The sequence below is a fragment of the Oncorhynchus tshawytscha genome, linkage group LG08 (genome assembly GCF_018296145.1).
Source record: "Oncorhynchus tshawytscha isolate Ot180627B linkage group LG08, Otsh_v2.0, whole genome shotgun sequence".
NCBI classification, from domain to species: Eukaryota; Metazoa; Chordata; class Actinopteri; order Salmoniformes; family Salmonidae; genus Oncorhynchus; species Oncorhynchus tshawytscha.
The window spans coordinates 36,023,748-36,047,168 of NC_056436.1; the positions used below are offsets into that span (position 1 = coordinate 36,023,748).

Genomic DNA, 23,421 nt, shown 5'->3' on the forward strand with positions numbered 1-23,421 from the left:
ATCTGTGACCACTGGGCTGTGTTTACTTCAGGCGTTATTTCCATCCTGAATGGTGACTCATGACGAAAGTTACTCTGAAAGTGACCACAAGTCACTCACTTTGTTTGACTAAAAGGTTTGCTGAATAGAAACAATACAATGCTGATAAAAGTGAGGCATGCCATTCTGATATCCATCTATCAGATGTACTATTGTCACAAGGAATATGTATTTAGTGGTATCATATTCAGGTGGAATAGCCTGTTTTTAGATGAAAACTATTGTTATACTGTACCTCAATGGAATCACATTTCTACTATTATACTGATACCCGAGGGGATGTTCTACATTACTGAAAGTTTTAATTAAGAGCAGTTTAGAAAAATCTGTTTTGTCAAGTTACACAGAACAGAAAGATTTTATTTCAGTTTCACTTTGCACTTATGGGTATTGCTAAAGGCTGTTTTTCTTCATCTGAAGAATGTGTTTATATATTTTAAAGTTGAATGTATAAAACAGGTAGCATCAATGTCATGTTACCTGAGTTTAACAAGCACACCTGTTTGTGGTGACAAGTTTATTCTGCACACTAAATTGTTTTCCCCTCCTCCCCTCAAAGTGAACCTTTTACTGCAGTGGGCTAAATCAGGATCACGCAGAGTGATTATTGGTAGTCTTAAACAAATCTACTTTAAAACAGAAGTGTACACCTCACACACATGGTTATGGGCTTAAAAATAGAAGACACTTGTACCATGTCAGATATAGAGGTGAAATGTGTTCCATTTTGAGTTTGCATCCCAATATTACACTTTATATACATCACAGAAGACTAAAATATAACCAAACTGTTTGACGTAGAAATGTTTTATACATTTTTATAATCTTTATTAATGAAAGAAAAATATAAATAACATTCTACCCATGAGGCGAAAGAGGGAGCTTTTGGTCACTGTCTGCAGGAAAGGGCTACTCACTATTTTTCCATCTTTTCTCTCCAGGCTGCCAAGCCTCAAAAAGGTGAATGTAAATCTCAAGGAACCAAACAATGACTGTATCATCTCTGTGGGAGAGATAACTGAGGGTACAGACTTTGACCTAAGCCACCATGAGCCCAAGGCTGTAGACAGTTCCCCAACCCCAGATCTGGATGAGGCCTCTCCAACCACAACCATGCCAGGACGCAAAACACAGCCTAACACTGGGGGTTCAGGGGTTAGAGGTCAGGGGATGCCCCAGGTCACCCCGTCTAAACCAGGGGATAAAGTAGGACATGTAGCCAGTCGGTTAAAGAGCCCATCTCCTTCTGTTGGACCCAAGTCCAAAGCTGGCCTGGACATGGCTAAGGGAAAGGTTCTCACAGATGGTGGAAAGTCGGGGGTTTCTAGTGGGGCTCCATCGCAAAGGACAACTAAAGATGGCGGGGAGAAAACAGAGGTTATGCCGTCTACATCAAAGGGTCAACTCACTGCAGAAAAAACAGAGGTCACCGACAGCCCCAAGTCGAGAATCCCCAAAAAGTCATTATCAGAATCTGCATTGAAACCCCCAGTATCACCAGACACAACCTCAGTGGTTGATGTTTCAGAGGTTGTGCCTGTGGCTGGTTCCAAACAACAGAAAACTCCTGAACCTAAACATTTAATGATGAAAACAGGCACAAAGCCTATTGTTGAAGAGGTGAAGGGAGTGGGTTCAGGAGAAAAACAAACTTCTGCGCCTGTTAAGTCAGAAGAGGTCTCACCTACTAAAGTACCACTCATGTCACCTGTGAAGTTCAGCAAAGATAAGAGCAAAGATAGTTCAGATAAGGTTAACCTGGTCAATGGACTGGAGAAAGACCCAGAGGACAACACTACCACTGCCAAAACAAGTGAACCCAAAGATGTGAAAAAACAGACTCCCACACACCCAGACAGCAACAACAGCAGCATGATACCAAAGAGTCGGTTACCCAAAGCCCCTGACAACTCTTCGGTCAGAAAGGCGAAAAATGGTAAACTCCAAACCATCGACACAGGCAGTAAAAAGACCAAAACCACTGAGAGAGCATCAGGTGTCAGTAGTTGGCCTTCCACACCAACCAGTCCAAAGCAGCAGGAGCTTCCCAGCCCAGAGGAAAGGCCCACAGATGAGACCCTGATCCCTGAACCTGAGAAGGGTAAGACAAATGTGTCGTGCATTTTAAACATGCAGTATTAATAAGATTCTCTGCTTGCTTATGGCATCTGTCTAGCTAACACACTTTAGCTGTGTGTTTAGTAGTGGTAATGTTTCAGAATTGTTTAATTGCTTTGATGGACTTGAGGTATTTTACATTTCACATATTTTATAGAGTGATAGCTCTCATTTTGCATTGTATGATTAAAAACGAACCAACACACCGTTATACGAATTGTCTGACTAACTAATGCATCACCAACAGGAAGCAAGCTGCCTTGCCCTTTGCCAACAAACTTGCCCCAACAGCTCTCCAATAAGAGCACTCCACATGACGATGGTGACACACCCACCTCTCCCGCACTGGTACCAACAAAGTCAGAGAAACCTGCCTTCCTTAGACTGAAGAAGCAGAGTAACATCACATCTCCCATCATGAACAAGACTGCTGAGGATGCTGGGAGTTTGAAAAGTCCAGTGAAAGATCCAAGTGATTCTGTAACTGTGGCTAGCAAGCTTCCGATGTTCCGTCAGAAAACCCCGCCTAAAGGAAAACGCAGCAAACCCCTTAAGAAATTTGAGCAAACTGTGAACTCTGAAACACTATCTGAAACACAATCTACACCAGTACAAGATCATGTGTCGCTGATCACAGATAACTCTCAGATAGAAGATCAACAAACCAAACCAGCAACAGGCTCCTCACTAGTAGCAGACTGTAGCACTGAGCTTGTAAAATATCAAACAAATAAACCAGCAATCACTGGAACGAAGGAATCACTGAAGGACAGCAGTAGTAGTACACCTGTAACAAAACTGGATGCAAAATCGGAAATTGCACAAGAAAAATCCCTGTCAGTCAGAACTACCTCTGTTACACAGAAACATCAAACCAAACCACCCCCAGATCTCTCATCAGAGATTGACCGTGACTATGTGGAAGCCTTAACAGATACACCACAGCTGCTGACAGGTAATGTAGAGCCAGGTGTCGTTGTGGAGAAACGCCCATCTGAACCAAGCCCCATTGTGTCTGCCTCAGGCACACCTACCCATGAGGAAGTAATATATGCATCTACCAAGCCTGCATTGACTGACCGCATTCATGCTGACACTGACACCCGAACCAATCAGAAGAGTAATGAGAGCAATGACAATACCTCTACAGCATCAGAGAAGCTCATATCTGGTGCTGGAGAGGAAATAGGTAGTACAAATCAGCCTGTGGAAAATGGCCTGGATGAAGCTAAGGAAAGCTCACCCAAAAATGCCTCCACTGTGGTTGAAAGTGGAGATAGTCTCAATATGGCAACACAGACAAATCTGATTGGCTTGGAGGACAAATCACAGGCACTAGCTAATGTTCAAACCCCAGATATAGTACCTATTGGTAATGCCATAGATTCTGATATATCCATAGTTTTTAGGAAAGAGAGTGAAATACAGAAGGAGGGAGAGCCAGTGAAGGTCTCAGACATTCTAACAAAGGGTGGGATTGTTCAGAAAACAGTTGAAAATGGAGAGGTCCAACTGAACAAAGAGGTTCCTTCACTGACACATAATTTGGCAAATGCACATAGGCAGCCACACAAAGGAAAGAAACAAGAGGACAAACCCCATGAGGCAGCCAATAAGAGTACCGTAACTAAGATGGATGCAAAACAGGAATCAAAGTCCATAACCACAAAGGCTAAGGAAAAGAAGAAGGTGACAAAACAAGAAGATAGACCAAGTGAAGGAGTGACTAAAAACACAGCCTTTAAGATATTAGACACAAAACAGGAATCAAAAACCATAAGCACAAAATCTCAGGATGAGAAGGTATTGGTCCTCAAAGAACCCCCTAAAACTCAAAAAGCAACCCCCAATACTGAACTGCCTCTTCAGCCGCCAACTTCTCCGAAGCACCCCTCTCCCCTTAAACCTCTCCCTTTGAAACAGGCCTCTCCCTCCAGCTGGTTAGATGTGGAGCACAGATCCAAGCGGGAGCAGAAGAGGGAGACCAAGAGGAGGCTGGACTGTTCAGCCAGCGAGGATGAGAGTCTGGCTGAGTCTGACAATGTGGAGGACTTCATCAGGAACATAAAGGAACTGGGCACCCCCTTTTCCCTGCCCTCCAAGAGGCACCACAGTCATCCCAAGACCCCCTCACCCCCCTTTGCTCTGCCCGCCATCAAGGAGGACCGCTTCGAGAACCCCTTTGATGCTGAGGGCTTTCAGTTTGGCCTGAAGAAGAGGACGAAGGATAAAGTAACCCCGGCCATGTTGATAAAGAAACAGCCTCACAGGGAGGACAAGACACGGACAAGACAGAATAGAGCAGAGGGTAGCCTTCTCTACAAAGCTCTCCAGTCTCCATCTAGAGCCCTGAGAAAACCAGGGTATCAAACAGACAGGAAAGATGGAGAGGTGGAAGTGAAGGTAGAAGTGAAGAGGGAGGTAGAGAAGGAAGAGGAGCAAGGGAAAGGAGAAGAAACCGGGCAGCTCTCGTCGCGGCTTGGAAGGATGTCCATACTGTCCAAATTGTTGAGTTCCCCCAAGACTTCCGGAAAGGGCAACGGGGATCCTTCCTCCTCAATTGGTGCTCCTCCTTCTCTTACAACCCAGGGCACAGTGCCAGGAAGGGCGGGCGGGAGCGGTATGGATCCAGGCCTGCTTGTGGGTGCAGCTTGTGAGTCAATAATCAGTCCCTCTTCACCTCCTTCTTTGCCCTCATTCACTGAGCTAAAGCTACCAGATCACCTGGAGAAATGTCTCAGGGAAGACAAAGGAGCTTCACAGAGTAATGTTACACAGAGTGCTTTGGTTAGTACTGTAATGGACCTAGGTCAGGGTGCTGGACTTCCTCCTCTGAATATGGGCGTAAAGGGACTTACGTTAGGACATCTTTCAACCAATAACCATCCCCCACAGGCCGCTCTGAATGGTCTTCTTACAGCCAACACAAAGGTAAGAGTCTCAGATGACTGCATGAAACCAACTGACAGTTTGGGGTTTTGCATTGTTGCTGTGTCTACCTTATTTTATTTATCTGTCTAAAATCTCTTTAGCCAGGTAGGGCAGACCGGGGTTGGTTGTCTCACAGGTTGGTCAATTTATATCAGGATGACAAAACATTGAAGTGACGGGAATTTGTGTTCTTCTTCATAGGTAAAAATAAATATTTAAAAAAGATCCACGTATCCTGTATCCAACAGTTATGTTTGTTGAAAAGTTCTTATTTCGGAGTTCCTAGGTCAAGCCATGTGGTAACTAGCATCTTATTTAGCGGGTGGTTGGGCCATCTTATTTAGCGGGTGGTTGGGCGCATACACACGCAAATGTACTCAAAATGTTATTCTCACGGCATAAAATGCTGAATTTTGTTAGGAATATTGTTCAATCAAAGAAAGGCTTGGCTATTTCTAAGACTATTTATGCCCAATTGCTTCATATGCTGTTACAAAAGGAAGAAGCTACTAGCAAACATTGTGACAACCACCAGCATACTGTGTGACATCCAACCCCGTGATGGGTCTGGTTGTCACAAGTAGTCAGAGTATTTGATGACTTATGTTGGGGTAAGATATTAGGATAAAAAGGAATCCCATTTTAACCCAAGTCCTTGGTCTTTCTCCTAATATTGAAAATAGTATTGTTTGATATACTGGTGCTGAGAAATACGCACAAGACTAAAAAGTGTGACACCAACCCCGGTCTCCCCTACTTTGACTAGATTTAGAAGTTATTTTACATAGAGACAATACAGAAGTGTATGATTAAGACACACACTACCGGTCAAAAGTTTTAGAACACCTACTCATTCAAGTGTTTTTCTTTATTTTTACTATTTTCTACATTGTAGAATAATAGTGAAGACATCAAAACTATGAAATAGCACATATGGAATCATGTAGTAACCAAAAAAGTGTTAAACAAATCAAAATATATTTATATTTGAGTTTCTTCAAATAGCCACCCTTTGCCTTGATGACAGCTTTGCACACTCTTGGCATTCTCTCAACCAGCTTCACCTGGAATGCTTTTCCAACAGTCTTGAAGGAGTTCCCACATATGCTGAGCATTTGTTGGCTGCTTTTCCTTCACTCTGCGGTCCGACTCATCCCGAACCATCTCAATTGGGTTGAGGTCAGGGCATTGTGGAAGCCAGGTCATCTGATGCAGCACTCCATCACTCTCCTTCTTGGTCAAATAGCCCTTACACAGCCTGGAGGTGTGTTGAGTCATTGTCCTATTGAAAAGCAAATGATAGTCCCACTAAGCCCAAACCAGATGCAATGGCGTATCGCTGCAGAATGTTGTAGTAGCCATGCTGGTTAAGTGTGCCTTGAATTCTAAATAAATCACTGACCGTGTCACCAGCAAAGCACCCCCACACCATAACACCTCCTCCTCCATGCTTTACGGTGGGAAATACACATGCAGAGATCATACGTTTACCCACACCCCGTCTCACAAAGACATGGTGGTTGGAACCAAAAAAGGCTGGTAACTCTAATGAACTTGTCCTCTGCAGCAGAGGTAACTCTGGGTCTTCCATTCCTGTGGCGGTCCTCATGAAAGCCATTTTCATCATAGCGCTTAATGGTTCTTGCGACTGCACTTGAAGAAACTTTCAAAGTTCTTGAAATGTTCTGAAACGACTGACCGTCCTTCTCTTTGCTTATTTGAGCTGTTCTTACCATGATATGGACTTGGTCGTTTACCAAATAGGGTTATCTTCTCTATACCACCCCTACCTTGACACAGCACAACTGATTGGCTCAAATGATTAAGAAGGGAAGAATTTCCACAAAATGTACTTTTAACAATGCACACCTGTTAATTTAAATGCGTTCCAGGTGACTACCTCGTGAAGCTTGTTGAGAGAATGCCAAGCGTGTGCAAAGCTGTCATCAAGGCAAAGGGTGGCTATTTGAAGAATCTCAAATATGAAATATATTTTGGTTACTACATGATTTCATATGTGTTGTTTCATAGTTTTGATGTCTTCACTATTATTCTACAATGTAGAAAATAGTAAAAATAAAGAAAAATTAGTAGATGTTCTCAAACTTTTGACCGTTTAGTATAGCCATGGTTGTCTCCACCTGCTTCTATTACATTCGCTCAGTACCGTCACTGCTTTACTGCTTCAAACTGATAAATCACTTTAACAACTGAATGAGTTTTGACCTGCAAGGCATTATTTTATGGACTGGGCAGGTCCTTCAGAAACGGTTCACCTTGAACAAAGTCCTGGTAGTGACAGTATTATCTATCCCCAGGGCAACACATCACTAAATCACCTCAGGTCCATCTTTTTCTTTTGGAATGTTGAAATCCATTCACAAGTTGTAGATCTTTACACGTTATGTCTCTTAGAAACAAGCCATACATTGTTTACATGGAAAGACGAGAAGAAAAGGCATTCTTCACAATAAATGTTTCATATACGTCCAGAACGACCTCATTTTGTGCACCAGTTTTTATCAACATGCGAATAGCCCGACTTCTCTCGTGCTGTTCTGTTTATATGAGCCAGATGCCACGATTGCCATCGTACTTCCTTCCCAGCAAGCAGTGGGTGTAGACCAATGTTTTTTTCTTACACGCCAAATACCATGTAGATGACTAACTATTGATGTTCTTAAGCTGGCAAATTTTTAACTGCTAGTCTTTTGAGTTATTTTTATCTGGAGGCGGTCCATAGTTTTGTCGGGAGTACAGGAAATACACAGGATACTTCTGCTTTTCCACCCCCCAGTCCCTCAGAAGAAAATGAAAGACAGCATGCTCTCTTTTCCTTTGCAGATTCCAGAAGCGAGAGGGTTTCATAAACGGCCTGGGAAGGTACAGTTGACTTTACATTAAACTAACTATCCAATATCCAGTGTTTTACAGTAACACACTGATATTATAATGTGATGCAAGGTATACACCTCGTGGTGTTTTGGAGAGTTCTAAATGATTTACTCTCATATAATTATTCATATTTCATGGTGATAATCCTGATAGATATTTAATAAAACAACATCTGCAGTATTCAATTATATTTTACACACTAAAAACAAATGGTTCTATATAGTGCCAAATAAGGGCTATTTGGCTCGTAACAATAGTGGATCCTATTTTGGTGTTACATAGAACCGTTTTTTGAAGGTTCTACAAGGAATCATGCTCATAATGTTCTAAATGGAACCTTTATGGTGATTTAAAGAACCATTTCCTAAGGTTCTATAAAGAACCAATAAATAAAGGTTCTATATAGCACCAAAAAGGGTTCCGCTATCATTATAACCCTTTTTGGTGCTATATAGAATCCTTATGAATGGTTCATTACAGAACCTTTATGGAGAATGGTTTTATAAAGACACTTTCTCAATCTACAAAACCTTTTGAAGAACCATCAGGATTTTTTAATTCTGGTTAGCCATATTATATTGTAAAAAACCCATAGGTGTCCTTATTGTGTTAATGACAAGATGAATCAGGTGTGCATGTGCTAGCTCTGGAATGGCTGTGTGTCCCTGAGGAGAGAATTCAGAACCACTAATTTAGACAACAGTTCTCAATAGACTCAAGGCCATATGTGGGTTTTTCACAAGGCACCAACACTGGCCATAGTCATATTTAATATGTAACAGATTAGATCAACTGGAATGACACTCACTCACGGTTGCACGAAAAGATATGGGTGCAAACCACACCCCAAAATATTCTAATGAGCCACCGCCCCTACACTTTAATTATCACTTAAACAGGAAATAAACCTTTTCTGAACTGCAAAAAACATTGAAGGGCTCAAAGGGTTCTTTGAGTCATTATGGTTCCACATAGAACAATCACCCTTCCTAAAGAACCCTTGAGGAACCCTTTTTTCTAAGTGTGTTTAAGAAGTTACAAGTGGCCATGATACAACCACCAAGTGTCACATGTAATGACCATGAGATGTACTTACTGTCCATCTCTACTTCCTGTTGTAGATAGTGCTCCATGAGCAGGCTCAGTTTGAAGGAGAGGCCTACGATGTGTTTGGTGACGTGGAGGATGCCTCCATGATGAAGCTGTCTCCTGTCATCTCAGTCAGGGTCATCAGGGGATGGTAAGACCGTTTGTTGGGGACAACATTCTTCCCTCGTTCCCTTACTCTTTATTCCATGAATAAATGCTTAGATTAATACAAATCTCACACACATAAAAATCTTATTAACTTGACACAATCCTTTATGAATGGATAAATGTCTCATATTAACGAAGCATGACAGCAACTCTAAACATATTGTCACTGTTATGAACATGCCTCTGTGTGTCATCACTTCCTGTCTGTGTAGCTGGCTGCTATATGAGAAGCCAGGGTTCCAGGGGCGGACCATCGCCTTGGAGGAGGGCCCCATGGAGCTGGTCAACGTGTGGGCAGAGGAGGTGACATCAGGGGCACTGGACCAGATGGATCAGCCTGTCCCAACTTCACCCATGATCATCGGATCCATCCGCCTGGCAGTGAGGGACTACAGTTTACCTCAGATTGACCTGTACACTGAGGTGAATGGTCTGGGGAGGATGTCATCATTCTGTGACGACTCCATTGAGATCTGTTCCTATGGGAACATACAGAACACCGGCTCCATCAAGGTCCACTCTGGAGTGTAAGTTCTACCCACATACCAACACGGTTGAAGGTCCAACTCATAGTCCAGATATTGCTATAATATTCAATTGAATCCAGTATACTGGACTACATCGCCCCAGCAGGCTTGCTATTGCTCAAAAGCGTGTTGAAATGGATGAAACAGTTTGCAAACTCTCATTTTGCATGTTCATTCATGATTTTGTGTATGCATTATTGTTGCCAATTCTTCTCATAGACAGAGCTTACTTCACTTTAGATATACCGTGTCATATGAAATACAGAATAAGACCTGAGAGTGTATTGGTCTGGCATCTTCTCTTTCCTCAGTGGAATGCAGGCTGGCCTGTTTGTTTGTTGGAGTGACTTAAACCTGCCGTTAGATGTGTTCACTCAGTCACACAAACTGTTGTTGTTTTCTATATACAGTAGTTACCTTGGTGATTTTATATATGTGACCGACCGGCTCGATTCGGTCTTATGTAGCAAAATTTGAAATGGTGCTTTTTACATTGGAAAAAAGTAGAGACTCCGAGCTAGAAAATGGTATTTTATACACTACAGTTGAGGAACAATGGGAAAGTAATTCTGCTTTGAAAGTTGATAAACTTGTAACCTCACTTTTGAGAAAATGGCCTTTGAATGTTTTGGTACACCTCCTGGAGACCTCTTTGTCTACACCCATTCAGCATCGTTCACACCCTCTTAAGCTTTATCCCAACCCATCTCTTTAAGGCTTGATCCAAGCGTTCTGTCTTAACATCAGCAGTCAAGCCCCCGAGCTAACTGGCTAACGTTGGTTAGCTTGCTAGCTACTACCAGACACAAATGTGAGAACAGCTTACTCTGACCAGAGCATAGTGTTGAGCGTTTGTAAATGTGTCAGTTATTCTGCGCTCTGGCACACTCAGATGAGAGTGCTCTGAAATCGGAGTAGATAGCCAGAGCGAATTTACCAGCTACATCTATCAACAGTTGTTGCAATGACATCATTACCATTCTATTGAAATTGTTACTTGCATAGTGGAGTCTTTTGTTTAGAAATGTAGCTAGCTAGCTAAACAATGAACCATAATCCCAATTTATTACGTTACTAACCTGCATGAATCTGCAGGTAGCTAACCAATCAGGTTCAATGTTAGCTAGCATTAGGCTATAACTAGCCAAGCAAATGGCTCTGAGAAACAAATAATATTACTACACAGATCATACATGTAACGTTAGCTGACCTAACAACAGCAATCAGGCACCCAAAGTAACTGTCTAACGTTGGCTAGCTTGCTAGCTACTTCCAGACACAAATGAGGGAACAGCTCACCCTGACCATTTTACTTGAAATGGATACTTGCATAGTGGAGTCTTTTGTTAAGACATGTAGCTAACTAACTAAACAATGAACCATAATCCCAACTCCCAACTTACTACCCTGCATGATTCTGCAGATAGCTAACCAACCAGGTTCAATGTTAGCGTGCTAACATTAGGCTATAACTAGCAAAACAAATGGCTCTGAGATTCGAATAATATTACTACACAGATCATACACGTAACGTCAGCTAACGAGCCAGTCAGCTAACGTTAGCTAGCTAGCTAACAGTACACTAACTTGAAATGAAAACAACTTTCTGACAAAAATTTGAAATGTGTAATATCTGAAAATGGAGCTAGCTAGACTATCTTACCCGTATGGATGGACGCTTCTCCCTCTCTCACAGATGCCATGGTTTCCCTTAGTTTGAAGATGTAATCCGGAGACGGGTGTTTTCTCAATCTCCTTAGCTATCATACTCTAATTCCATTGATTTCAAAACTCAGTCCTCCAGAAAGTGGAGAGCAACACTTATGCATTTCTACTATGCAATATATATATATATATATATATATATATATATATATATATATATATTTTAAAGCCGTATTAGACAGAATTACCTACACATAATGTTACTGACCAGCTCAAATAGACAGGAGTGTGCTACATGGCAGACCAATCCAAATTCATCTCTTGGCATGTCCAGCCCACTCATTATCTCAGCAAATCATTGCTTTCTTTTTCTGTTGTTAAACCAACTAGGCTCGTATTTACAGGTGACATACATGTTTGTTATTACGACACATGAAGTTCACATTTTCCAGAAGGCATTTCTGTCCAAAAAACGCATTTTGATAAAAATATACAGTGGGGCAAAAAAGTATTTAGTCAGCCACCAATTGTGCAAGTTCTCCCACTTAAAAAGATGAGAGAGGCCTGTAAATTTTCATCATAGGTACACTTCAACTATGACAGACAAAATGAGAGAAAAAAATCCAGAAAATCACATTGTAGGATTTTTTTTGAATTTATTTGCAAATTATGGTGGAAAATAAGTATTTGGTCACCTACAAACAAGCAAGATTTCTGGCTCTCACAGACCTGTAACTTCTTTAAGAGGCTCATCTGTTCTCCACTCGTTACCTGTATTAATGGCACCTGTTTGAACTTGTTATCAGTATAAAAGACACCTGTCCACAACCTCAAACAGTCACACTCCAAACTCCACTATGGCCAAGACCAAAGAGCTGTCAAAGGACACCAGAAACAAAATTGTAGACCTGCACCAGGCTGGGAAGACTGAATCTGCAATAGGTAAGCAGCTTGGTTTGAAGAAATCAACTGTGGGAGCAATTATTAGGAAATGAAAGACATACAAGAACCACTGATAATCTCCCTCGATCTGGGTCTCCACGCAAGATCTCACCCCGTGGGGTCAAAATGATCACAAGAATGGTGAGCAGAAATCCCAGAACCACACGGGGGGACCTAGTGAATGACCTGCAGAGAGCTGGGACCAAAGTAACAAAGCCTACCATCAGTAACACACTACGCCGCCAGGGACTCAAATCCTGCAGTGCCAGACGTGTCCCCCTGCTTAAGCCAGTACATGTCCAGGCCCGTCTGAAGTTTGCTAGAGAGCATTTAGATGATCCAGAAGAGGATTGGGAGAATGTCATATGTTAGATGAAACCAAAATATAACTTTTTGGTAAAAACTCAACTCGTAGTGTTTGGAGGACAAAGAATGCTGAGTTGCATCCAAAGAACACCATACCTACTGTGAAGCATGGGAGTGGAAACATCATGCTTTGGGGCTGTTTTTCTGCAAAGGGACCAGGACGACTGATCCGATAAATGGGGCCATGTATCGTGAGATTTTGAGTGAAAACCTCCTTCCATCAGCAAGGGCATTGAAGATGAAACGTGGCTGGGTCTTTCAGCATGACAATGATCCCAAACCCCCCACCCGGGCAACGAAGGAGTGGCTTCGTAAGAAGCATTTCAAGGTCCTGGAGTGGCCTAGTCAGTCTCCAGATCTCAACCCCATAGAAAATCTTTGGAGGCAGTTGAAAGTCCGTGTTGCCCAGCAACAGCCCCAAAACATCACTGCTCTAGAGGAGATCTGCATGGAGGAATGGGCCAAAATACCAGCAACAGTGTGTGAAAACCTCGTGAAGACTTACAGAAAACGCTTGACCTCTGTCATTGCCAACAAAGGGTATATAACAAAGTATTGAGATAAACTTTTGTTATTGACCAAATACTTATTTTGCACCACAATTTGCAAATAAATTCATTAAAAATCCTACAATGTGATTTTCCGGATTTTTTTTGTCATTTTGTCTGTCATAGTTGAAGTGTACCTATGATGAAAATTGCAGGCCTCTCTCATCTTTTTAAGTGGGAGAACACGCACAATTGGTGGCTGACTAAATACTTTTTTGCCCCACTGTATATATATACGTTCAAATGGCTCTCCTGTGAAGTACTGACGTGTAACATACGTCTAGTTTCCTGAAACAAGTCACATATGTCGTCATTTTAGATATAGTTTAGGATATCTACTCATGTCTGTCTTCTCAGGTGTGAAGGAGAATCACGGGGCTAACACCCTGAGCTTGTATTGGGATGTTCTTTATTATTAATATTTACATGGGAGCTGAAAAACAAAGGTGTGATGTACATCACTTAGTGTCTAATCTTTGTATGCGGTGTGTGTGTGTGTGTGGGCCTTTTCCCCGTCCTGTAGCTGGCTGGTGTATAGTGACCCAGGGTTTGGGGGTCTGCTAGCGGTGTTGGAGGTGGGAGAGTATCCCTGTCCAGAGGCCTGGGGATTCCCTCAGCCATTCATCGGATCTCTGAAACCCCTCAAAATGGTATCATTATGGCATTCGTACTTATTTTCTGAAAATCACTTTCCCCATATAGCATCCACTGTTTTATCTTTATGATGTTAAAAGCCTACTGTGTGGTTTTCCGTGTCTTACAGGGTGGGATAAAGGTGGAGCATTCTAATGACGTAAAGGTACGTTTCCCCTCTGTGAATTCTTCTGTTTTTATAGCTATTTCCATGGCCATTCATATTTACATCAATGTTTAAGGATGAAAAAAATAAACATACAGTCAGTGAATGACAGTGGGAAGTTTCAACTACTGCAAGAGCCTCTTATCACAAAACTCATAATAACCAACGGCTTGTAAAATGTTATTCTTGTGACATGGCTGAAGACAAGCTGTGATATGAGGACATGGCATATTATTATAGCTCCGCTGCCATCCTAAATCCTCTGCCTTATCAAATCTGCCCGTTGTGAATCAGACAGACAGGCCTGTTGTTGCAGGTGAATTGGCCAGTGACTAGTGAGAGAACTATGTGTGCACTGGCAGCTCTATGGACACATGGCATCAGTGTGCTGTCTCTGCATCCTCTCACTCTCGCTGTCTAACCCAGAAGACAGGCCTGTGGTTACCAGTAGAGCTGTTTGTTTAGGTCAATTTCAGTAGTCAATCTAAAATGTAGAAATATGCAAGCGCAGTTTATGCGTTTTCAAGGGGCTGATAATGTAGTTGTCTGGCCCAGTATGTGCTGAACATTTGTGTATCCATTCAAGCATATGATTGATTTATAGGTTAGGAAAAAGTACTATGTAGCCATCTGGGCTTAAATTACACTGACAGACAGGCAGTGGTGAAATACAGTATGTTTTGGCCAGATGGTACAGGGCCTAGGGAGCTGGAATCTGTGGTATGAGGAGCATGCAGCCCTGGCATGGGGATGGGGACGGCATGGAGCACACTGCCCACCTCAGCACATCAGCCTAAACTTGAACCCCTTCTCTCCCCCTCAGGCTCTGGTGTTCGAGAGGCCGTGCTTTGAGGGCGAGTGTGTGGAGATTGACGATGATATGTACGACTTCAGAGAGGGAGGAGATGAGGAAGATGGGGAGGAGGAGGAGGAGGAAGAAGGGAATCCAGTCAAAAGGAAGACATTGTGTTCTGTGGGATCCCTCAAGATCCTTAGAGGACTGTACGTACTTGTGGTTGATCTCAGCTGACATACTGTACAGTAAGGGATAGTATTGTAGAATTGTGTATCTTATCTAACTATGTAATGACCCCCTTCTGCCCATATTAACCTATCATAACACAGATTAATGGTCTATTAATTCTGTACTGTATTGGCTTGTATGTACTCGAACATCACCCTCCTGATTGTCCCTGTAGCTGGGTGGGCTATGATGAGCCAGACTTTGAGGGTCACCAGTATCTCCTGGAGGAGGGGGAGTACCCTGACTGGAGGGAGTGGGGAGGCTACAGAGACCAGCTCCTGTCACTGCGCCCTGTATGCTCTGTAAGTATTGCAACTCTATTCAGAGCTATGTGAACATGACCATGGTTTAAATCTGTTTCATCTATTTCCGACCTGTCTTTGATGGGTTTTGATGATTCAAAGTATGAATGGTCAGGTAGTTGAAAAGATGGGTCTACTTTGATCTTGTTAATCCAGAGGGGCCATTTGAATGGTGTTTGTGTGTACATTCCCTGTGTTGTAGGACTTCCTGTCTCCCCATGTGAAGCTGTTCAGTGAGAGGGACTTTGGGGAGAGAGGGGTCCACATGGACCTGCTGGGGCCTGTCACTAACATGGAGGACACCTGCTGCGGCCCCAAGACGCAGTCCATCAATGTCCAGGGTGGAGTGTAAGTCAAATTCTCTGACAGTCCTATGTAGCAGGCCTTGCATCCAATGAAACGTGGTGTGTCACAACTGCACCAAGGCTTGGGCTTGCTGTGCTAGAGATATATAGGTGGGTCACTCCTATCCTCTTTCCTCTTATTGCAAGCTTTTAATGAACACACACTCACACACACAGCACCGGAGGGCACAAACATGAAAGAGGTGTGTGAATGTCACGCTTAGTAAAGTAATACTGAAGGTTAGACAATGGGTGGAGGAATGAGAGTGCTCTCTAGGGTTACATATTCTAAAAGATGAGATTAGGGTGTAAAGGCACAGTGCTGGAGTCAATATTATTATTACGTTTTTCGAAAAGGGAGTGGCCATGTTCCAGACATGAATTGAATTACCTTCAGCTTCATTGGCTATTAGCAGGATGGATGCCGGTGCTTTTTTTGTAACATGGTATATTCAGTTGTCGCAGTGGTTCATAAGCTTTCACAAATGTCTCTATGTTAGAATGAAATTAGAACTTTCACTTCCGTTTTAATGCATCTTTCCAAACTATTTAGTTATGTAGGGCCAGATTTTGACCCGAGTTAAGTGCATCTAAATGGAACAAAATTCCCTTTTTATGCACTTTTCTTTCTATGCGTACTCTGACCTTGAACTTAAGCATGAGAATAGCATGCTATTCTCACATTGTTAGATCTAAGAAATCAAGGTGTGGCAGAGGTGTATTCTGAACTTTACTTAATTCTCTAATAATTCTACCACATTTACACCACCATTCTCCATGCACTGTAACATGTAGGGATGGGCACTCTCGAATGTCTTAATTATAGGTTACCTCGACTTTCTCTGTCTCCTATTTCTATCATGTTAAATATTAGCCACTTTCATTATCAACCGTCAGTAGGACTAATAACCACACATATTTAACTGCCAATTTACTGTTAGTTCCCTTCAGTTGGTATAGCCGACATTATCATTCCATTGTTTTGTTTACCTAAGTTTGCTTCCTCTGTAAACGCCAATATGGATGTGTGGTTGTTGCTGAGGATCGTTAGTAACAGTTGATGATTTAAAAAAGACATGTAGGTTAATTAAAACGTTGTTGAGCGGAGCGCAGACCAAGCCGCGTAGCCATTTGAATCCGACACATGGCACAATACGTGTTATCACACTGTTCCATGGTTAGTGCAGGCAAAACATACGTGTATATTGTACACTATTCTCTCTATTATAATTATATGTTCACTAACCTTCCAACATTACCATAGGTTGAAGAACTGGATGTGGCAACTTTCAGAATGAATCAAACCACAGTTTTCTTTATTTCGTGTATAAAGGCTCCCCAAACCAGTTTCTATGATTCATAAATACTTTCCTAAACCTAAATAATCTACAAGATCAGAGTATTTATAAATCTACCAATTGGTGCTGAAACGGAGGCGAGTATGCATATATTTAAATGTCTTTCTTTAATTGATCCTACTATTCTGAACCTGTTCTCTCGAGTCTGTCACCAAAATTACTACTATACGGTACACCGTATTTAAAGGAATAGCTTCAGATGCATGTACTGAAAACCCTATTGAATGAAAATTCCCAGAGAAAAACTGTTGGCAAGTGGGAGGGTTTTAATTGGTTGAATTAAATGTATTCAGAGCGTGCAAGGTAGCCACACCTGCAGAGCGCATTACCCGACTGAATAAGTTTAGTCTGAATACCAAATGCTGAGGAGTGCGTAGGAAAGGTGTACATTCTTTCATCGGAATCGGCCTCGTAGAGCATAATCCTAAATCTTATGTAGTTCCGACTGAACAACTGAATGGGGATAACCCTTACATCATCTCTTTATACGCTTCTTCTGTTTACTCACTAATTGTTTTATAACCTTTCAAAATGCCAGGGTGGTTTGTTTGGCTAGTATGGAGCTACAGCTAGTGATTTAAGTTATAAACATCTAATGCCAGGGCTGTTGGTTTGGTAGTAATATAATGGAGTTACAGCTAGTGATTTAAGTTATAAACATCTAATGCCAGGGCTGTTGGTTTGGTAGTAATATAATGGAGCTACAGCTAGTGATTTAAGTTATAAACATCTAATGCTAGGGCTGTTGGTTTGGTAGTAATATAATGGAGTTACAGCTAGTGATTTAAGTTCCAAATAAAATAAAATCAAACTTTATTTGTCACATGTGCCAAATACACCTCACTGTGAAATGCTTACTTACAAGCCCTTAACCAACAGTGCAGTTCAAGAAGAGTTAAGAAAATATTTACCAAATAAACTAAAGTAAAAATAAAAAGTAACACAATAAAATAACAATAACGACGCTATATACAGGGGGTACCAGTACCATGTCAGTGTGTGGGGGTACAGTTTAGTCGAGATAATTTGTACATGTAGGTGGGGGTGAAGTGACTATGTATAGATAATAAACAGCGAGTAGCAGCAGTGTACAAAACAAATGGGGGGGGGTCAATGTAAATAGTCCGGTGACCATTTGATTAATTGTTCAGCACTCATATGGCTTGGGGGTAGAAGCTGTTAAGGAGCCTTTTGGACCAACACTTGGCGCTCCGGTACCGTTTGCCGTGTGGTAGCAGAGAAAACAGTCTATGACTTCGGTGACTGGAGTCTCTGACAATTTTATGGGCTTTCCTCTGACACTGCCTATTATATAGGTCCTGGATGGCAGGAAGCTTGGCCCCAGTGATGCCGAGCAGTTGTAATACCAGGCGGTAATGCAGCCGGTCAGGATGCTTTTGATGATGCAGCTGTAGAACGTTTTTAGGATCTGGGGACCCACGCCAAATATTTTCAGTCTCCTGGGGGAGGGAGGTTTTGTCGTGCCCTCTTCATGACCGTCTTGGTGTGTTTAGACCATGATAGGTGTCCACATCACCAACGAATTTGAAACTCCTGACCCACTCCACTACAGCCCCGTCAATGTTATTGGGGGCCTGTTCGGCCCGCCCTTTCCTGTAGTCCACGATCAACTACAGGGCGGTAATCATTTAGGTTACCTTTACTTCCTTGGGTACAGGGACTATGGTGGTCTGCTTGAAACATGTAGGTATTACAGACTCGGTCAGGGAGAGGTTGAAAATGTCAGTGAAGTTAGAGGACTAGAGACTACAGTCAAATGATAAGGCCTATAATGATCATATTCAGACCACCTGTTTGAAGTTTATGTAACATGGGAGGGAATGATGCTATTTACAACATGTTATATTGTAAAATTGTACCGTTTTATGGGGTGTCCTACTGTAAGTGTTCATTTGCCAGTTCCAACCTGTTGTGTGCTCTAAACAGGTGGGTTGCCTTTGAGAACCCAATGTTCTCCGGAGAGCTCTACATTCTAGAGAAAGGCCTCTACGGAAGCCCAGAGGACTGGGGAGGACAGAACCTCAAGATCTCCTCGCTGCAACCCGTTTTCCAGGTAAACCGTTGTAAAATAATACTCACAGTAGTATCACATTTATAGTATCATACTAAGTTTTTACTTGCATGACAGTGATAAGTTGTGAGGTTGGTGAGGATACTTTGAAATTGTTTATCCAGTGACGATAAAGAATGTAATCCATCATTTCCTTCTTTATTCCTTTCAGGATAACCTGGGTGGAAGCAAGTTCAAGGTAAAGTCAGATAGTGATAAACAAATAGTATTAACTATCTTAACATAGTCATTAGTGTATGGGAGTGATTATACCATCAGTTTGCATGAAGAGTAGCCTACGTGTAGTGGTGTAGTGGAGGGTATAAGCAGGTTTACACCATATACCCACTTCTTTTTCAGTGGGCATTGCGTATACTCACTTCTAAATTCCCATGATGCGTATGAAAGTAGTGGAGTGGAGATATACCCCGGCTGGTGGACCAGATCAGAATGTTTAGCTTAAAATGTCTTTCTTCACATTTTCAGCACAGCAATGTGCACACGGCTGTAGACCTAGAACGGTGCAAATGTTCCAGAATGCAATTTGAGGGAAAACACGGTTCTAAAATCCATACCACATGTGTGAGCGGTTTCATGGACAGAGTTGGAAATATCTGTTAGAAACGTAGAGAGGGGAGATCTAAAGATGCAACAACTACCATGGGCTACTAAAATGACTAGGATAATGCCTTTAGCTGCTAAACAATCAAAGAAAGTTAAAAGAAAACCAATAGAACATGAGAAAGCATATGAGGAAGACTTTATAAAATAATTGCCTCCAAGTTTCTATGGTGGGATTTTAGCTATAGGCTACTTTGAAGAATGCCTCATAATATGAAGTAAAACGTCCAGGTTTTAAAAAATTAAGGAACATGGAAAAAATATAGCAATGCTAATGATAGGCCTAACCGTCTTCTGGTAGATCAGGTGTCAAACTCATTCCACAGGGGCCGAGTGTCTGCGGGGTTTTTGTTCCACCCTTGTACTTGATTGATGATTTAAGGTCACTAATTAGTAAGGGACTTCCCTAACCTGGTTGTCTAGGTCTTAATTGAAAGAAAAAACAAACAAACCCACAGACACTCGGCCATCCATGGAATGAGTTTGACAGCCCTGTGGAATGAGTTTGACACCCCTGTGGAATGAGTTCGACACCCCTGGAATGAGTTCGACACCCCTGGAATGAGTTTGACACCCCTGTGGAATGAGTTTGACACCCCTGTGGAATGAGTTTGACACCCCTGTGGAATGAGTTTGACACCCCTGTGGAATGAGTTTGACACCCCTGTGGAATGAGTTTGACACCCCTGTGGAATGAGTTTGACACCCCTGTGGTAGATGGGAATGTCTTTCCCCAAAAACCTTCTCAATTAAATGTTAACTAGCTACAAAGTAGCCTATGTCTACCTGGCAGAATTATATTATTTGCGTCAATCCTGTGGACATTTGTTTCGCAAACTCCCATCTCATGTGCTACAAAAAACACTACTAACCAAACAACAGTGCTAGGTGCCCGAGCACTTGAATTAAAGGATAACTACACAATAAATAAAAAAATGTATTCTATTTTTCCCAGACCTCAAAAGTGGTGTGCTGATGTGGTTTAAGCATTGTTGTGGTGTGGTCTTAGAACATCCAAGTTTGTAGTGTTACTATTAAACCTGTGAATTTCAGACTTAGTTGACAGCATCATTTATCTGTTTAAATAGTAGGCCTACTATTAGACTACTGCACAGTACAGCTTGGATTGAGCTGTGAAAGACCAATATGGATTTATCATTTTAGGTCATTCAGACTGTATGTCACTGTTTCTCATAGAATTCTTCACACAGGACACCTTTGCTTAGCCAGTTGGGCCGCCGAGGAAATTTTGGGCAAAATTAGAGTATACCCACATCTCCAGCCACCACTACCTACCTGTAATCCACTGTACATTATGGCAGCCCTGTCTCATGTCAGTCTCCGGTGTATGTACCGTAGGTCCAGCTGTTCTCAGAGCCTGGGTTCCAGGGCAGAGTGGTGGTACTGGAGGACAGTGTGGTATCCCTGGAGGAAGACTTCTCCCCTCGCTCCTGTAGAGTACTGGCTGGGAGGTGAGCAAAAAAATCTGCTTTAAATGCAGCATGTAAACATCAATACTGTGCCTTTTGATAGGAAAAAAATACTGAAAGTGTAGGCTTTCCTTTGCTGTTGTCCAAGAGCCCTCTGAACACTCATAGGGGACTTAGTACTGGAGAGCGCTATGTTGACTGTGTGCCTCTATGTTATGTTCCAGCTGGGTGGCATATGAGGGATCCCAGTTCACAGAGCACATGTTTGTCCTGGAGGAGGGAGATTACCCCAACACTGAGTCAATGGGCTGTCTGGGTCCTGACTCTACCATCCGCTCCATACAGACCATCAGCCATGTGAGTAGAGTGGATTATGTGTGTTGGCATGGGATGCACGCGTACTGTATTTGTGAACCCAAGTCATGTCTGTGTAAAGTGACTGCATATCTTAGAGATGTCCTGTACCTACAATACCATAATGTATAATCTCACGTTTTTACCCACCCTCCCCTTCCCCCTTGTCTCTCCAGGAGTTCTCCCTCCCGTCCATAACGCTGTTCAGTAAGGTTGGCTGTAGAGGCCGTAGGGTGGTGCTGACGGGAGAGACGGTGAACCTGCAGCTGGCTGGGGTTGACAGACGCATACACTCCCTGGTGATCCACGGAGGAATGTAAGTCACACCTGGATAGGATTTGACCGTTTTTATTAGGCGATTAAAAACAAACATTGACATTTTAAAGAGAGAGTTTCATTTACAATTCATCTTGGTTGGTTGAAGCACTGTCTAAGCAACTAATAAACCATCAACCAGGCCTCTATTTAATCTGTATCCCTGAAGCGATGCAGATTGCGCAATATAAATGTAAAGGTAATTTCCGGAACGCAGTCTCCGCTGACGCGGGAACATTGCCTTTAAATTTCAATCGCGCTGTAAAGCTGAACTTCCGCGATACGGATTGAATAGAGCCCATAGTTTTGCTGGGCTATTGTAAACTGAAATGGTGTAGGAAGGTTGATTGTTTACATTTGAGGTGTGTCAGAGATTTTGTATAAGACGACCAACTGACTGTGTTGGATTGATTTCTCCTGCCCTACAGTTGGGTGTTGTATGAGGATAGTAACCACCGGGGCCGTCAGATCCTGCTACCGCCAAGCGAACTGAATGATTGGTGTAAGTTCAGCAGCTGGCCGCGAATCGGATCCATGCGACCACTATTGCAGGTATGGAAGCAGGGAATGGTTCCATTTTAGATTGACATATTGCCGTCTATCCAATACAGTTTTCCCTATAACTAAACAACAGTCAATGGACTGTATCCTAACATGAGATCTGTGTACACAACTCAACTTTTGCACTAATCTCATTTTGTCATCACTGCATGAATTACCCCATAATGCAAATAATATGCAGCCACCTCAAGTTAGGATTTGGATAATGACCACTGTCGGGTGAGAAGAACTCTTATCTCGCCTAGTCAAGCTAATGTTAAGCGTGTTGTTTGCCTATTGACCTCTACAGAAGCAGGTGTACTTCCGTTTGCGGAGCAGAGAGACGGGCGATGTGATGTCCCTGTCAGGGCCTCTGGATGAAATCAAGCTTTTGAGGGTCCAGGCCCTGGAGGAGTCAGGGGGAGTGGACCAGACCTGGATCTACCATGACGGAGTCCTACGCTGCAAGGTACCTCATGGGCTCAAGCTTTTGCACTGAATCATCATTTCCACTCATTCCATCGCCACCAACTTCAAGTGTTGCAGAACTGGCTTCCTCGTTCTTTCAACATAGTTTCATGTCACGTGTTGAGCATATCCCAGTACAATTGTCAATTATCTCTCAAATCAAATGAAACTTTATCTGTACCATGCTTGTCAGTTTGTATTCATACAGAATCCACCCACATCTGAACCCATATTCTCTGTCTCTATAGCTGGTGGAGGACTGTTGCCTGCAGACATCAGGGAGCATTATCATGGCGGGCAGCAGGCTGAGTGTGTCTCCTCCGGAGCCAGGGATAAACAACCAGCTGTGGAGCATTACCCCAGACGGCCTGGTCCGATGCCACCTCAAACCTGACCTGGTGCTGGAGATTAAAGGTCAGATCAGTTCTTCTGCTCTCTCTCTCAGCTAGCCTTACTATCATTAGCTAAGAGCTACAAAGATAGGAGCTCTGGCATTCAGCTCAGTCC

At 42.5% G+C, this 23,421-nt stretch overlaps 1 protein-coding gene across 3 annotated transcripts in view; it reads left to right on the forward strand.

The window, feature by feature from the left end:
- The window catches only part of LOC112256535, a 51,687-nt gene that overhangs the window by 26,194 nt on the left and 2,072 nt on the right, over positions 1–23,421 (forward strand). For all 3 annotated transcript variants that reach the window (XM_024429851.2, XM_024429852.2, XM_024429853.2), the window contains 18 exons: positions 981–2,140; positions 2,405–5,088; positions 7,933–7,971; positions 9,105–9,223; positions 9,453–9,767; positions 13,812–13,938; positions 14,052–14,087; positions 14,911–15,089; positions 15,287–15,413; positions 15,616–15,761; positions 19,063–19,189; positions 19,359–19,385; positions 21,167–21,279; positions 21,462–21,594; positions 21,768–21,907; positions 22,335–22,458; positions 22,757–22,915; positions 23,163–23,328. In XM_024429851.2, the coding sequence (XP_024285619.1) occupies positions 981–2,140; positions 2,405–5,088; positions 7,933–7,971; positions 9,105–9,223; positions 9,453–9,767; positions 13,812–13,938; positions 14,052–14,087; positions 14,911–15,089; positions 15,287–15,413; positions 15,616–15,761; positions 19,063–19,189; positions 19,359–19,385; positions 21,167–21,279; positions 21,462–21,594; positions 21,768–21,907; positions 22,335–22,458; positions 22,757–22,915; positions 23,163–23,328 (5,921 nt within the window). The remainder of the gene's footprint in view (positions 1–980; positions 2,141–2,404; positions 5,089–7,932; positions 7,972–9,104; positions 9,224–9,452; positions 9,768–13,811; positions 13,939–14,051; positions 14,088–14,910; positions 15,090–15,286; positions 15,414–15,615; positions 15,762–19,062; positions 19,190–19,358; positions 19,386–21,166; positions 21,280–21,461; positions 21,595–21,767; positions 21,908–22,334; positions 22,459–22,756; positions 22,916–23,162; positions 23,329–23,421) is intronic.